Source organism: Varanus komodoensis, unplaced genomic scaffold (genome assembly GCF_004798865.1).
Source record: "Varanus komodoensis strain SLA01 unplaced genomic scaffold, ASM479886v1 scaffold32, whole genome shotgun sequence".
NCBI classification, from domain to species: domain Eukaryota; kingdom Metazoa; phylum Chordata; class Lepidosauria; order Squamata; family Varanidae; genus Varanus; species Varanus komodoensis.
The window spans coordinates 3268962-3285786 of NW_025335798.1; the positions used below are offsets into that span (position 1 = coordinate 3268962).

Consider the following 16825-nt stretch of genomic DNA (forward strand, 5'->3'; position numbering starts at 1 on the left):
TATCCAGTTCTCACAAAAAGCAGCTGAAGTAGGAAGCCTGTGCTTTACTGTACTATTGCAGGTGAGGTTTTGTACAGTTAGATGTAACTTCCACAGTAGCACACTGTGAGAAAGCTTCTAGACTAGGATTTTCCCTGGCAACTAGTTTCTTATATACAGGGAACTACTACTTCTAGTGAACTCCCACCTGCAGTCTTGTGGAAGAGGTGTGACAGAGTTACTGCTTCTTCTGCTGTTTGTGAAAATTAGGAATTTCAACCATATGGGTATACACTTACAGTTTCTTCAACCTGTGTGATTACTGGCAAGTGTGACATTATTTGGGGCTTATGTACCTAAATTCCAACTCTCTTTTGTACATGCATACTGCTGCTAGTACTATAAAGCATTAGTGTGTGTTAGGAGACTTTCTGGAGGTCAGGAGAGCCTGTCCTGCCTGCTACAGTCTACAATCTCACTTCTGCTCATGTGAGATCAGAGCAGGTTCTATGTTAGGCAGATATTCCTCAGCAGCTTTCACCTGACAGCAATTAGAAATCTTGCCAAAAGATAGCTTCTAGAAGAATGCAAGTTTCCATATCATCTTTCCATTCTAATTAAAACATTTGAGTGGATCAGGCTTAACTGTGTAGCTGCTAATAGCACTTTGCTTCAGATGTACAACAAAAAACAAAAACTTCCGATATAGAAAAGTACGTAACCAAAGGTTTGTACAATAATACTCTGAGTTCCATTTTTAAGGGCAAAACCTACATGAACTGAAAGGAAAAAAACCACCACTGCCATGCCCTTTTCCTCTCTGCTCTGAAATGACAACTGTTTAAAGAAAAGTGTGTGGGGGGATGACAACGGGGGACTAATTGGCTTAAAAGCATCACACAGTTCAAGAAACACATTAATCCAATGGTTTTGGAGTTAGAAAGCCAGTCCTGAGCTGTGAAAATGAGCTGCCTGGGAAAAGTGAGGACACACAAAAGTAGCAGCTTCTCCATCACACAGTAAAACCTAATTTTGAGGACTTAAATGCAAAATTCTGGAGAGAATATGGATTTCCAATCTGTATATTTCACTCTTCTCATTTAAGTCCTGTTCCTTCTTCATGAAGTAAGAATGCAGTGGCAACTGCTGCTTCATTTTAGCCATAGTCCTACTGAAAATCAGAAATCTCTCCTAATGACAGCAGACCAATCAGCTTGAGAAACTATCATACCACTGCTATTTACCTTTACTTCCTATCACTGATGCAACACAAGAGTTTTTAAACCATGTTAACAATGGGTGTCATTTTAGGTTAGGCATCTAGGTGAAGTGGTAGAGGGCTACAGCTAACTTTCCTTTAACTGCCTATTCAAAAATACCTCATGGATGATCCATTCATATGCATACTCAGAAGTCATCTAATGCTCATGGGAACTTACTTCAAGATAAATGAGCATAGCATTGCAGCTCTGATGTGCAGTTTGTGTCTATGCTGAAGTCCTACTGAATTCTGTGGAACTTGTCCCTGGCTATGTTACCTTCGTATTACTTTATCAAACCGTGGAACATCATCATACCAAATGTACAGTTTTGTAACAGTACTTTAAATGGATCATACATTTTGTCTATAGAATATGGTTGGCACAGATAGTGAAATAACCTATTAACTTCCTCTGTGGCACATACATAAGCATACTACTTAGGAAAGAAACCAGCTTTTATTACAAAGGCATACTAGAAAATATTAAGTCAAAAGACCAACCCGGCCATGTTCATAGCAAAATCCTCAATAAATAAGATACTGGAGTCTTTGATGACAAATGATGGATGCAACGTATTAAGACTGATCAGGAGTCCGGACAGAAGCTAGCTGTTCCTACTCCAAGATGCTCTTAGCTTTTGTCCCATAAGTTAACCAGCAAACCTCAAAGAAAGGGAGGCCTTTTGGTGAGCAATACTGATGTTTGCTCTTTTAAGCAGGAATGATGGTTTTCTACCTTTCATATTTAAGGGGGAAGGATGAAAGTTTCAGAAGAATGAACTGTATGGAAGACCAACATTCCAAAGCACTTGCTGTTGGGAGTACTAGAGCTAGGTTATAATTGTTCTTACACATGAACTATACAGTGCTCTCTTCACTTAGGCAACAGTGCATCTGGCTTTTTTCTTGAAGTTTTACAACAGGAAACAGGTACAGTACAAACAGCCTGTCAGTTGCACAAGTCCATTTGGATTATGTCCTTACTGAACAAGCACACTTTCCCCATTCAGATGCCACAAAGAAGTTTACAGATCTCTGGAATGGCTTTTTTCAACTTCAGTTAAAAAGGAAAAAGCCCCCAGACATTAAGGCACACTGAAGAACACTCCTAAAAATAGCTACAATAGTATTTGATTCTCCAAGGTTCAGAAGATGGGAAGGAGAAATAGGGACAGGGATGTCCTCTTCCAAATTCTCAGGCGCTATGCACAGGTTGCAGGAGATGGATTAATTTTTTGCAGTGCTTTGTTGTTGAGGGCCGCAGGTTGCTATAGGCACTAGTCCGAGACTCTCTAAGGGAGAGTGCTTCCAGCTTCTCACTTGCTCTGAGTGAGACCAGCACCTAGGAAGAAAATTGTGACAGTTATAACCTGCAACACTGCATAACCTATTTTCCCTACAGCATGAGTAGGCAACCTGGGAGGAGTAGTACTTTTGGACTACAATTCACAGAAGCCAACATGACCAAAAGGTTAGTCAACATGTTGTCAAATGTGGAGTACACCAGGTTTCCTACTGCTGTCCTAAATAATTGACTCAAGGTTGCTTATTTTTAGGACCATCCCCAAGTCACCAACTAGGAAATATGAGTTTACTGTCAAGTAAAGCTCTCTTGTATCTCAGATGTCTAGTAAAGACAAAGGTGACCATGGTTTCAAAGGTCAATACAGGAACACTTGATGTTAACACAGTTACCTCTCATGCAAAATGTGACCCACTGGTAATCCCAGCAGTAAGGTCTGAGGATCAATCACGTATAACTGTTTCAGAAAGATCTGAATAGGTGCAGTTACAACAACAGAGAATACTCTTGCCTGCACAAAGTGGCTGTTTCAGGAGCCAAGATGAGGAGCGCTCCAAACTTTGTGTGATTTCCACCACCCCATGGGTTGCTTGTCATTCTTCAAGTTGCCCTAGCCCACAAGTTGTTTGCCATTCTTAACCATCAAGTAGCCCCCCCTGCAGGCAGCCTTTCACTATGCACTATATATATTACCACCCATCATGTTTACCTGGCTGCTGAGTGATAAGACCCTGCCCCAGCTGGCTGTTAGAGGTCTATTGAATCCACTACCCACTCCTCCAGAGTTGCCGAGTTTGGTACCTGGTGGATCCTGGGCTGCCGGCCCATGGAGCGAAGAGCAATAAGCGCTGCCTCTTGCACAGCAGGCTGGGAGTCATGGCAGGCCACATGCAACAGAAGATCAGGTGCTCTGCTCTGGATCAGCAAATCCTCCACCTCTGCTGACTGCTGGCCCAAGTTACCCAGTGCTGAAGCTGCATTGCAACGGGTCTTGGCCTGAGGATCGCTCAGGAGCTGAACTACCCAGGGCACGGCTTTGCTGAGGGCCTGCATGAGAGGACCAGCCTGGTAGGCTGCATTGCCAACAGCAAAACTGGCTGAGCGGCGGACATGTTCATTCTCATCTGAAAGATGTTCCAGCAGACATTCCAACAGCCCAAGTTGGCCCTGCAGCACCTGAGGAAAGCCCTGTCTGTGGCGCAGCAGGTTGCCTACAAGGGTGCAGGTCCTGGCACGAACTACAGGCTCCTGGTGGCACAGCAGGCGGCTCAGTGGCTGGGAGGCAGAGTCTGACCCATAGAAAAGCTTCTGCAGGAAAGGCAGGTGGGTTGCACCAGCCCGAGCTACATGGGCAAGGAGGGACAACAGGTCTGCAGTCAGGGTTGTCTGGTCAGATAGCAGAACAGCTGACAAGAAGGCAATGGTGTGCTTGGAGGAAGCTACTCCTACCACCTGCTCAATGACCTCTTCATCACTCAGTACCAAGTGACACAGGAGACTCAGTGGCAACTCAGTCTCAGAGAAGGGAAGAGTGTGAGTACAGACCTAAAAAGGCAAGAAAACGCAGATCAATTATTTTCTGTGTGGGCAGTGGGATGGTAAATCCTCTTCTGCTTTGATAGAGGTGGCATTTCCATCTCTACACATCCTTGCAACCACCTCCACCATACAGGTTAATTTATTAAAAGCTATTTTGGTTTTGGTGCACTTTTACTAGCATAGCCACTTTGAAGCAAGGTAAATACGTTCATTTCTCTGGAGCTGAACTGATGTTACAATATAACTTGCATCCCTGATGATCCCTGAAGTGGACAGGCAAGATCCTTCCCTACTGGCATCTCTTTCTAGTGCCCAAGGTTATTATTCTATGTGTGGCTAGCTGGGGCATTCAGGGAGTTGTAAGAATTTTTTTGTCTGAAAATGAGTATCACTGTGCTTTAATTTATGGGAATGTAAGATGGAAACTTTACCTGGAGTAATCGGGCAGGTATTTCATAATCCTTCAGACTTGTCATGATAAGCTGTAAAATTTCAGGGTCCATATCCAGAGCAAAGGGAAAACAAAAGAGCTGGCAGACTTGGAGCACGACAGCGGGCACCAGCTCTGGTTCACCATCTTCCTGCACCTGCCTAGAAGTCATAGGGCAGTGGGGGAAGCAGCAGTAAGTCAGCAGTTAAGTTCCAGGACTGAAGTATATTTTTGTTGCAGTGAAATGCTAAGAGAAGGTCTCTAGCTCAGTGTAAGCAGCCCCATGTTCACTTCCTAACATCTCCTGGTAGGGCTGGAAAAGACTCTCCAAGTTGAAACCCTGGAGCACCACTGCTAGTCAGCCCAGCAAGACTAATGATATGACTTGGTATAAGGAATGTTCCATGTCTTAGCCTTCAGCTACTACATGCATATTTTTAAGGGATGGCTTGAACCAGGCAGTACTTGCTTGTGAGCCAAACTGCTACATACCTTTTGAGTCAAAGAAGCAAACATGTTCAAACTACACTGTGTAAATCTGCACAAATAGCTTAATACATACAACTCAGTGTGAGTACAGTATTTAAAGCTATGGATACAAACACACTGACAATGATTATAATGTAGACTGCAAAAACTAAGGCATGCATAGATTGGAATAGTGGTACTAGGAGCTGGGGGAGCATTAGGGAACCAGGCAGAACCCATTTAGTAACCCGTTTTCCAGCCCAAGCCATCTGCCTGTTTAAACATCTTACTGACAACTATATATCCCAGACACTTTGCTTTTAGTGTGCAAGCCAAGCTTCCTAAAAAGCCAACTTTCACTGCACATATTGAATATTTCCAAGACTGATAATGATCATAAAAGATTCAGAAGAGACATACTATCTCCCTCTTCCTTCTGTGCAGGCAGTTTTATTGTAAAAAAATGTAGCTGTGAGAAAGGAGAGGAACAAGACAAAGACCAGGATCAGGGTGGGAAGACTGGCCATGCCAGATGAAATGAACTGTTTGAACAAGTGAGAAGTGTGTGCCAATGCAATACCTCCTCTGTAAAAACAACTCCTATAGAATGTAACAACAGTGTTCATTCTGTTGCTTCTGCAACTCAACACTAGATTGTCACAACTCACGTCTGGGCCAAGTGCTCAAGGAAGTCAGGTTCAAGCAGCTTGTTCAGGGTTGCCATGATAACTCCATTGGGCTGGGCCAGCTGGAGCAGACACTGGTGAGGCTCTCGCATGAAGACGAAGAGTGCTAAGCTGAGGAATACCAAGGCTCCTATTGGGCAGGAAGGGAGAGCAAGCATCTCGCATCCAATCATTCAATGCTCCCTTGCCCTTCCCACCCTAAAGCTGACTGCTGCAGTGCAGGCTGGCATCATGGAGAGATGGTGGCCATGCTTACACACAGTCTAATATGCACATAGGTGGAAAAGATTCTCAAGTGACCAACATTCTCAGGCTAACCCAGAATTCTACTAAAAGGAAGGCTATCTTTATACCTTGTGGTGAGATGAGGTTCCAGTGTGGCTCTGGGGAATGCTGGCCAGTCCTTGGGGTCTCTCCTTCCATCACTGGAGCCTGAGTGGTCAAGTGGAGCACCATGGCAAAGCGATGCCACACAACGCTCCAAAGTTCTGAGCTAGCAAAGTCCCACACCACTGCTGCATCGCCCTGGCAGAAGAAGCAGGACAGCTCTCAGACCTGTCAGACCGGGACTAGAATTCTTTGCCTTGCATTGCAATGCAGCCAGTGATTTGGCTTAGCATCAAATACCTGGATATGCCCTCTGCAGCTGGTCTCATTTCCCTCCTCACTCAAAAGCTTCCAGACTAGACCTGTCCTCCAAACAGTAACTAAAAAGCAGTGATTTGGAAATCCAAATGGAATAAATGCCGCATCAGCTAAGCGTCCTTAGCTGAGGTAGCCACTATGCCCACAAAGGCCAGGGTCTGAACTGGCTTCCACATCTTGCTAGGGAATTTAAGGATCTACATAACTAAACCATAGCACAAATTGCCATCTATTATCTAATAGGTGACAGTCAATTCTAAAATATCCTGAGATTCCCCTGCTTTTATGTTAAGGAGGACACTACAAGCTCTCTCCCAGCAATCTTCTAATCCAAGCAAGTGCTCAGAAAAAAATAATGTGATAATATGCAAAATCAGAGACTACAAGAAATGGGTAGCCCATTTCTTTGTCTCCCTCTGTCTGGCAGCAAAGGCATTTCCAGACTTTCCTGACCTACTTTCTGGGTCATTTGTGGACTTTTCCTAAGCAATACAACACATCTGCTTGGTAGGACATGTAAGGGAGTCTATACCTGGCTTAACAGGTGCAACAGCAAGAGCAGGAGCCCATCATAGAAACCAGCTCCCATGGGGGGTGGTAGACAGAGCTGGAAAACATAAGAAAAGTGTTCAGTCTAAGCCAGTGAGGAGTGTTTGAGCTCAGAGTCAGACACTATACAGAATGGCAGGCATGATGCAGTCAAAGGGCACTATGTCTGGTTTTGTTCCAAGCTGTACATTGATGGTTTCTTACCTCTGCGGGTTCTGTAAATGCAGTGGCTATTGCTGCCAAGGCATCGTCTCGCCTGAGTTTCACCATAGCACCATACTGGATGAAATAGGTCAGCAGCAATCCTGCAGCACTCTGAACAAGAATAGAAACCTCAACAGAAACCTCTGTACCACTGCATAAAAAGCTAGTTTTACCCTGCTGGGTGCAGAACTAGCTAGAATGCATTCTGACTTGCACTGGATGTGGATCTGGTTATTAGATTCTACACAAGAATCAGTGGACTGCTTCTTCCTTCAGGGCTTGCAGGGATCCAATTGTGATCACCCCAGTTTGGTATAGTAACTGCCAGATTACCCCATTCTATACAGCCCAGGAGGACCTGCTACATGCTTACTGCAGTGTTTGGGAACAGCAGACTCGGTTCTGCACAAAGTCTCTCCAAATGGCTACAGAAAGAGCAGTTTTACTCTTACTTGCCATCAGGTAGTGTGGCTGGCTTTTTCCCTGGGTAAAATATCAACAGCTGAACCTGGTGACAGTTAGATCCTGCCCATGGGGTGTCTTGATATAGAAAATTCTAAATCACAGAGCCTGTTGACAGGCAGGATAACTTACTAGGATGGAAGTAGTTGCCTCATGGTTGAAAAGCTCTATTGTCTCTTTTAGCACAGCATCATACCTAAAATACCACCAAGAAACAACAGTATTATAACAATGGGACAGATAATGCCAAAGCCCCCATCTGTGTGGGTTATACAATTATTTGACCGCTCCGGTTCCCACAAATAGCTACCTCAAAGAAAGAGCTCTGCAGTTACCATTTCAACAAGGGAACTGGGAAGTAAGAGTCTATATGCAGCAGAGACTTCAAGGAATATAAAAGCCTGCGCACTTGGGTTTGCATAAAATCTAGGCCCACATTAACTCCTGGTTGGCCACAGATAATATTCAAATAAGAGCATAAACAAAGACAGTGCTTTAAATTTGTCCTCCTTTACAGCTTGTAGGTGCTACAGCGGGGCAGTAGGATCAGCACTACCCAATTAGAAAGTGACTCCACTCATTCTTAGGAGCCTCTTAAAATCAGAAAACATTTTTCCAACACTTCTGATACCTGAGGTGGGACAAAGATTCAAATGAGAGGCACATTTTACTCTAGACCATATAAAACATTATCATCGAATGCTCCCCATAAAAAACTGTTGTACAGAATGTCATAGTTCATACACTGGCAGAGAGAATGGAATTGGTGCTGCATGGGGTATCTTTGCTCTAACAGTCAGATGGATACATCCGAGAAGGAATCTTAATTTTTCAAGGCCAACTTCAGCCCCCCTTGGGGCAGTCTACTTGACCATCATTTCACAGAACAACCACATTAGCACAGAACCTTCGCTATATGAGGGTTGCATTTACCCACATGAAATGCCACTTACAGTTCACTTCAAAATTACAAACAGCTAAATCAAATTTCTAGATTTCATCCTCACTATTAAACTTGCACCAGGTCAGGTGTTTCTAAATTGCGAGGGCACATTACATGCCTGATTTTTTTCTTTTTCTTAAATAAAGTCTGAATGTCCTTGTAGTATCCTTGCACATTACATACTGTGCTTATCCTATGTGGCTTTTTTCAACAAAACCCAAACTTTAATACCTGTTTCAGCAAGTACTGAGCATTAACTTGACATCTGAGAGAAGCAATTTTGCACTGCCAATCCTAAGCATGTGTCCTCAGCAGTATGTCCCACTAAATTCAGTGAGTCCTACTGAATTTAGTGATAAATTCACTAAATAAATTTATACATTTATTTATAAATGATAAATTTGTATGGATTGCAGCCTTTGTAGATTTAGGAATTTGTCTTCACTTTCCTCTTCATTCTTTTTCCTCTGAGACTACTGATCACATGCAAACCACTCTGGGAGCACTGACTAAAGAGGAGGTTTAAATAGTCTCAAATCAATCAATCAATCAATCAATCAATCAATCAATGGCACTTCTGTGCTGCCCCCACAACTTATGTTCTACCATCAGATCAGCTCTACTGGCAAGTAAGACTAGACATCCACAGCAGACATTCAGAGAGCATGTCTGTTTGCAGAGCAGAATACAACACAATGTGCATTTCAGTCCTGCAGAAGATCTCTTGGCTTGACCTATTCTTTGATGGGGGAATACTGCTTAAAGCAAGAAATGTGTGGGAACTAGCTAAAGGTTTACAGTTCAGTCCCCGTTTACATCAAGTGCCTCCACACATAAGCATGAGCAATCTTTACTGAGGGCCACCTGCTTTCTGTCAGTCAGTGCCAATGGTGCAGTCTCTGCCACTGTCAAATAGTCAAGGTGAAAAAAAGTATAAAGTTGCTGACACAAAACTTACAGAGGTGTGAGGAGCTGAAGCTGAAAGAGCAGCAAAGAGAAGAGTCTCAGGGAGGCTTCAACAGACTGTGCTTGTGCCACTTCAGCTAGTGGGACCTTTTTAAAAGACAAAGCTCAGCACCAAAACCTTTTACTACACACAATTAGCTTTCCATTCCACATCACAGTCTTCTCCTACTTGTTGCCCTCTAGGTTTGTTGGGCTTCAACTTTCATCATCCCCAGCCAGCATGGCTGCACTAGTGGAAGGCAGGGCATGTCACACTTCTGGAGGGGGGGCAGTTTTGGATGTCTGCCATATCCAGTCAACCTGGGGAATGCCTATGGTTTCTCTCACAATGCTTCATTTGAAAGGCCATGGCTTTCCCTATAACTACTTGCCAATCACATCTCTCTCTTTGTACTGTCTCTCCTATGCCACCACACTTCCTCTTCAATACTATTTCCAATTCCCTGCTTATGAACTCTCAAACCCTGAAGCCTCTGGAACCATTTCCTGTTGAAAACAATCAGGTAGCAACTACTGCCCCTCTGAGTTGTCAGTAATAGACTAGATGGACAATCAGGCTGACCTGGTAGAAGGTAGCTTCTTCAATTCCTAAATCCTGCCTACTTTTTTCCTACAGTGCACACTCTGGAGCAATCTTAGGACCGAGATCTCATATCTGTCCATGATGAGGCAGCTCTTTGTTGTGGAAGAATAAATAAATACCTTGCCCTGGAGGTAGTGAACCAGGGAACTCAGCACTTCTGGAGTTGCTAAGTGATGGCACAGAGTCTGACTGACATGACAACAGGCATACAGAACCTGGATAAGAGAAAGACAGCAAAAGTAGACCACCGAAGCATTGTTTCAGGGTGAAAGGGCATTCATGCTCTTGCATTTAAGGGCAAAGTGACCTGGGTATCTGTTCTCAGTCCTCACAGACTCTAAAGGAACACAGGGAACTATGTTACCTTTAGCCCATTCAGGAAAGAGGCTGGGCACTCAACTCCTGAGAAAAGACTTGGCAGCAGCTGGTTATCTTTCTCTGTGAGCTTCTCAGCTATTCGTTGGGAGATCTGCAAGGAAACCCAGTGGAGGCTTTCAATTTAAGGCTCTGAATATTGTGACATTCTGATTGTTGTCCAGGTATGAAGAGAAAGGAAAGAAGAGGGAACTCCTCTTATATCACAATCCTGAAATCATCAGTTAGATGAGTTTCATTCCATACAATCTGACAACTTGTTCAGTTGCCTCTCACATCAAAAGCAGCTGAATTCAGTATTAAAAATCCCTCTGTGCATACCAAGGAACTCAGATCTGGGCTTTATCAAGGATGTAGCAAGGATTTCAGTGATGAAAGGAAATTCAAAGTAGCCACACATCTCCTGCTGGGTGATAAACAGCAAGCAGTATCTTTTTCTGTTCCAACAAGGATAGGCTATGTTTGGCCCTTCAGATGTGTGTGGCCTGCAACTTCCCTCTTCAATGGCTATGCTTTCTACAGCTGATGGGACTGGCAGGCCAGCACATCTGAAGGGCCACAAGTTGCCCACCTCTGTACTAGAGGAATATGGATGATTATCAGTACTAAGGAGAAGAAGAATCCTCTTACAATCAGTGCTAACACCATTACTGGTTGATAGGGTTGTATTAACTAACTTTGCAGAAGCATGAATGCCAAGGGAACTCCTACCTTCTTTTTAGCTCTGTGACATGTGCTGTGCCCTCCTGGGATGCCACAGGATGCTGCCAGGGCAGATGTAAAGGCAACTGCCAAGCTCTGATTCCACTCCAGTGCTAGGCTTCCTTCTTTCGGGGACACTATTAGAAGAGGGACGGGGAAAGAACAAACAGATTACACCCGCAAGATTAGATGCACCAAACAGAGATGGGAAAAATACTTCTTACACTGAGATATGTGCAGGTATGCAAAGTTAAGACTGGTCCTGCCTCGTGTTTACATAGTGCAGGCTCAGGCTCAGAGGGATCAAGGAGAGTTTCACATTAAGCTACTGTGTCAAGAGTAAGGTCCAATCGTTAAGCTATAAACCCCTCAAAAACTTAGGACCAGGCTACTTTAGGGATCACTGCACACCTTATGGCCCTGCCCAATCTCTGCAATCATCAGAGGGGGCAGTTCTGTACATACACCTCAGGGGTACGTAGAGCAGAACATTTGGTGTTGCTGCACCCATCCTAGCAAATGCTTTGCCAATTGACATTAGACATCTCCCCCACAGTTCTGATGTTTAGAACAGCAGTTCCCAAACTGTGTTCTGCGGAATCCCAGGGTTCCACAAAAATCTTGTAGGGGTTCCTGGAAAAATCAAATTTAAAACGGATGTTAAAATGAAACCACACAAGGTCAACTGTTCAATTGTCAGTTGGCTTCCAAGCAGCAAACAAGGAAATGCATCATGTCATTTGGTTCCTAGGACTCTATTGCATACTGTTAGGAATAATCCAGAGAATTTATTTGGGATATTACCAGATAATCCCTTTATTCATATGTTATATTCAAAATGATTTCTCTTTATTTCCAAACCTACTCCATTATGCAGAGCACTCAGGCAATAAGAGCAGATGAGAGAAGGAAGAACTTTGTGGGTTCACAATGCTTAGTAAAATCAGGGATACAGTTAGGGTTCTGTGGGGAAAAATGTCCTCAGAAACGTTCCATGACCAAAAAAGTTTGGGAACCGCTGATTTAGAAATCTATTTAAAATGCGTCTGTTCACAAAAGGCTTTTCTTGACCCAACCAACTATGGTATGTGAGGTTTTCCTGTTGATTAATTTTGTATTATGTTGTTTTATTGCTATAATTCATTGTTGTTCTGGGGCCACTGTATTTAATACTCACTTCTTTGATCCCTCTGTGGAAAGCAGCATGTAAATTTGACTAATAAATAATTTGTTTGACAGTCATGTCCACTCATAATTTAGACTTTAGAACTGGATCCAGGTCTGCAGTGGTAAAGAGACAATCCTTTTCCACATGATCAAAACCACTAAATGACTCAGAACTCAGCTGCAGCATCAAAAAGAGGATAATGGTTCTCCTCTTTGTTTCCAGAAGCATGATGTTGGAGGGATGGAAGGGCCTTGTATGTACATGCAAAATGCCAAAACAGTGGCAAAATGAATGAGGCCTACCATCAAAAATCCTGCAGATCTTGTTCAGAGATGGAATAGAGGAATCACAAAAGCCAGCTTGAGAAGCAATTTTTGGTTAGCCTAGAAAGGCTCATAACAGGAATAGGGAGGGAGGAAACCTCAGTGCTCCTTTGGGGTACCTGGGGTACCTGTGATAGGATCAAGAAGATGGGCATGGACCCATAATGTGCCTGACCAGGTACATAATGAGCCCTGGGGCAAACAATCCACACTGTGGCTTGTGGCACAGTGTGGGGTAGCATATCATATGACCCCTTCCATTGCCTGCAAGCAAAACCAGACTGTCAAGTGACTCAGACTTGAACAGTTCAAGAGTAGAGATGTTGAACAAATGAGAGGGAGAGAAAAATGGCAACTGGCACCTCCAGCAAAGATTGGTATGTTTTGTTGAAAATGGTAATTGCTTATATTGTACTTCTCCAAAAGAAGGTGAGCCAAGTCCTGAATCAAAGCAAACTATGACTGTGTCCTCAAACACTACGAGGACCCATTGCTAATAGAGGGTGCTTCCAGATGAGGCCTTTATTGTGTCATTGCTATGTCTCATTCACAGAACTTTACACAGGGTCTGGGCATTATTTGCTTTAACTCCTAACCCTCCTGTGTTTTCCAACTGATTCTTCTTTAATTTCCCTACCAGAGAAAATCATTTAGCAAAAATGAAGCAAACAGAATCGCTGTAGAATGTTTTCTTTGTGGTAGTGTTAGGAATCCTCCATCAGAAGAAGACATGCTTAGTTCATTCCAAAATCCATATTTATGTTGACAGTTGAAAATTAGCAATCTATATTCCACAGCAAACTTTCAATACAAACTCTGCTGTCAAACAGTTTTTGAATGCTGCAGAGCTTTTCAATATATTGTACCATGATGTGAATCCCCACCCCACCCCACCCCACTGTCTATTGTTTAAGCCAGTGGAAGTGCACGTGATTTCAGAACAAACAAGCCCTTTTCAGATAAATTAAAAGTGCTGTTTTCAGCTAACCTTCCCATGACCATTCCTGCCTTAGATTAAATATGGAACAACAGAAGAAATGCTCATCCACAAAATTGTTTTTCTGTTCCAATAAGTGGAATAAATCACTTCCAGTTGCACAATTAAAATATTTATTCTTCAGGACTGCCTGATGACACTATGTAGTAAAAGAGAACTTCAAAAAAATAACAAAGATGTCCATTACAAATTTATCAGAATGTCTGATGAAATCAGAGAGGGCTGCAATACAAGCTCAAATAAAAGACAATCCTAGCTGGAAAAAACCATGTGTTTCATTAGTCAGTTGGATATTATAATGGGAGTTTTGCATCACATTTCAATGAAAGACCCAATCACACACGATAAATACAAAACAACAAATAGGTGTTGTATTTGCAGAGGAAATCACAAAGCTGAGCAGGTATGCTAATGCTGCGATGGCATTCCAGAATTATTTCAAAAAGTGACTCAGTGTTTGTTCATAAATTGCAATGTAAATTTGGACCAAGGCTCTTCCTGGCAATACAAAGAGGCAACGCACCATTACATAATGATGTAACTCTTTCTAAAACTGCTCAAAGTTCTGTGACCTTACATGCCTGGACACAGAGAACAAAAATTCAAGTATGCAAATGATGAATGCTGCAGATGCTCAGCATAAAATGAGCTTCTGTAAATGAAAGCACTTCAAGCTGAAACTCTGGAAAGTTCTGTCTCTCTGTTATTAATCAAGTGAACTGCAGAAGGAAACAATTCTAATAAAATGGCAATAAATGTTTCAAAATAAATCATAGCCAGAAAGCCTGAAATCAAATCTTGTCCAACACTATAGTAATCAAATCAGGTTCCTAAGTAGTTTTTCCACCAGCAAGGATTTGCTTAGCCCTGGATCCCATAAACAGATAAAAAGACCCTCCTGTCTCATTGCCTTCCACTGGAATATCCTCCGAATAGATCTGACATGTGCCCCTACCTATCCATTTTCACTTGCATACCAACTGAGAAGAGAAAGTTATCTTTTCAACTGTTCACATTATAATAATCTAAGGGATAATATGTACTCTTGTCCAAAATTGCAGTAAAGTGCCATTTGTATTATATTATTTAAATTTAACAGAAACGCTTATAATTTTCTTACATAAAAAACTTAATTTTACATTAAAATGGACTTAATTTATTAATGGTGAAAAACGCATCAGAAAATATTTAGGCAGCGATTCAGAGAAAAAGAACTGTATCTCAAACAGTGAAATGTGGGGATTGTTTAATTTTTTTAAAACCAGGAGGGGGCATCCAATAAAACAGTGACATACAGAAACCATAACTAACAAGCAGGGGAAGAAGTAAAAGGGCTTGCATTTTCCCTTAACATTCATAGCCTCCTCAATTTAAGTGAAAGACAAGGTCAAGGATTGCACTGGAAAGTACATCCAGACTAGGGACATCAGTAGAAAAAGGAGAACTGAGAAGCACTGGCAGAACTGGAGGATCATGGCTAAAACAGTAAGGAAGAAAGATCAAAATTAGAGCCAAGTTGAAATGGATGGCTGATTTACAGAAATATTTTTGCAATCCATCCCAAGATTTCTCTCTCTTTGTGATTTTACAGGGAAAGTTGAAGAGAGGCAAAACATTCCTCTTGCCAAAGCAAACAGGGTGATGCTCTCTACCTTGCCACGCTGCTCTACAATGAAATCACCACAGTGCAGCATAGCAAGACAGAGAATGCCAGGTACCGAGCTGAAACACATGCTCTAGCCATGTTGTACAATAGCAGTTTTAGAACAGTACAACAAGGCAAGATAGCAATGAGGATACATACTTTCAGTCCCCTTTAGTGAGTGCAATACAGCTTCAACTGCCCCCATGTGATTGGCTATGCAGCACAGTGATGTCATAAATTTCACAATACGATCCTTGAATAGCTGGAATCACAATTAAAAATGATATAGTAAAATGAGAGGATCATGGTGGCTGTAAATAGCCACAAACAGAAGTGCAAAAGATTTTAGATGGGGAGATATTTTGGGGACTATTCTGCACTATCCCAAACATTCAGTCAGATGGGTGTTTTTCTACCACATTTGTTACCCTCTTGAGCTGGGTACTCACAGCTGGCACCTTGGCAAAGTGCATTCAGCAGCAGGTGATGATCCTCAAGCAGGCTGGTGTAAAAGGGGACGGAGATGGAGGGGCAGGTGTTATCCATGCTCTCACACAAGCAGGTGAAGCACTGTAAGGGTAAGAAATAAGGGCTGTTGTTACAGTGCAAATGGAGCAGAATTAGAAGAGATAGTGTTAGGGCTGGAGGGATATTCTCTAGATAGATATACTAAAGCTGCGCTGTTGAAATCAGATGAATTGTAATGGACCCAGAGGTTTGAGCAAACAAACTGATTTTGAAATATTAAATTAATATTTTCAATATTTATTGAAAGATGAGGTGCATAAGCTAATTTGATTCTTGGATAAACTGGCAAAGAACCAATATGTAGAATCAAGAAACTAGTTTTACCTCTGGGCTCAACTGTTCTGCTCAGCCCTGATAACAACCCTTTGAAAATAAAATGCTGGAAAATTATAGAAGACACAGGAAGGACCTATCAAGATAATCTGAGATATGGAAAACCAATTTCACAAGAGGATGCTCCATTATCTTCATAGCCCTTCCTCTGCTCAAGTATATAAAATATTATTCTCAACATAATTAAAGACCCATGAACAATGAAATTTTTCTATATCATAACTATTTTCTATTTTGGTCTAATGGTTAATGAAGGCTTGTTTGACCCTTAGATGATACAGGTGATATTTCCAGGGAGCGACATACAATGCTCCTAGGTTTGCTTTCTTAGGAGAGATTTGTCTCTGATTATACTAATTGGAGAATAGAGCATTCCACACAATATGAAATTTGCTGCTACAATGGCCATTGGCTTAGATAGGTTTAAAAGGGGACTGGACTAATTCACGGAGAATACTTAGGCTCATTAATGGCTTTTGGCCATGATGGTTACTTGAAAGCTCTAGATCCAAAGCAAGTATGGCACTGAATAATAACAGCTGGGAAACAATAGTGGGAGAAGGCCATTGCCTTTCTGCTTTACTGGGGCTTCCTTCTGGAAGGCAGGAAATAATGCAGGAAATAAGATGAGGAACTAGATGGACTTTTGGTCTGATCCATCAGGACTCTTATATTCTTCCCTGATTTAAAGTCCAATCTTCCATACACAAAAGGAAGATCTGACATATTACAAAGC

General features: G+C 42.3%; 1 protein-coding gene across 1 annotated transcript in view; it reads right to left on the reverse strand.

Annotated features, from left to right (window-relative positions):
• Positions 1–1678: 1678 nt before the first annotated feature.
• Positions 1679–16825, reverse strand: part of STK36 (serine/threonine kinase 36) — a 28928-nt gene continuing 13781 nt past the window's right edge. Inside the window, exons 15-27 of the mRNA XM_044438497.1 lie at positions 15678–15798; positions 11105–11232; positions 10383–10487; positions 10138–10233; positions 9428–9522; positions 7659–7722; positions 7065–7175; positions 6844–6918; positions 6020–6191; positions 5649–5796; positions 4514–4673; positions 3345–4088; positions 1679–2582 (exon numbers count right to left, since the gene is read on the reverse strand). Of these exons, the coding sequence (XP_044294432.1) occupies positions 2436–2582; positions 3345–4088; positions 4514–4673; positions 5649–5796; positions 6020–6191; positions 6844–6918; positions 7065–7175; positions 7659–7722; positions 9428–9522; positions 10138–10233; positions 10383–10487; positions 11105–11232; positions 15678–15798 (2166 nt within the window). The 3' untranslated portion in view covers positions 1679–2435. The remainder of the gene's footprint in view (positions 2583–3344; positions 4089–4513; positions 4674–5648; positions 5797–6019; positions 6192–6843; positions 6919–7064; positions 7176–7658; positions 7723–9427; positions 9523–10137; positions 10234–10382; positions 10488–11104; positions 11233–15677; positions 15799–16825) is intronic.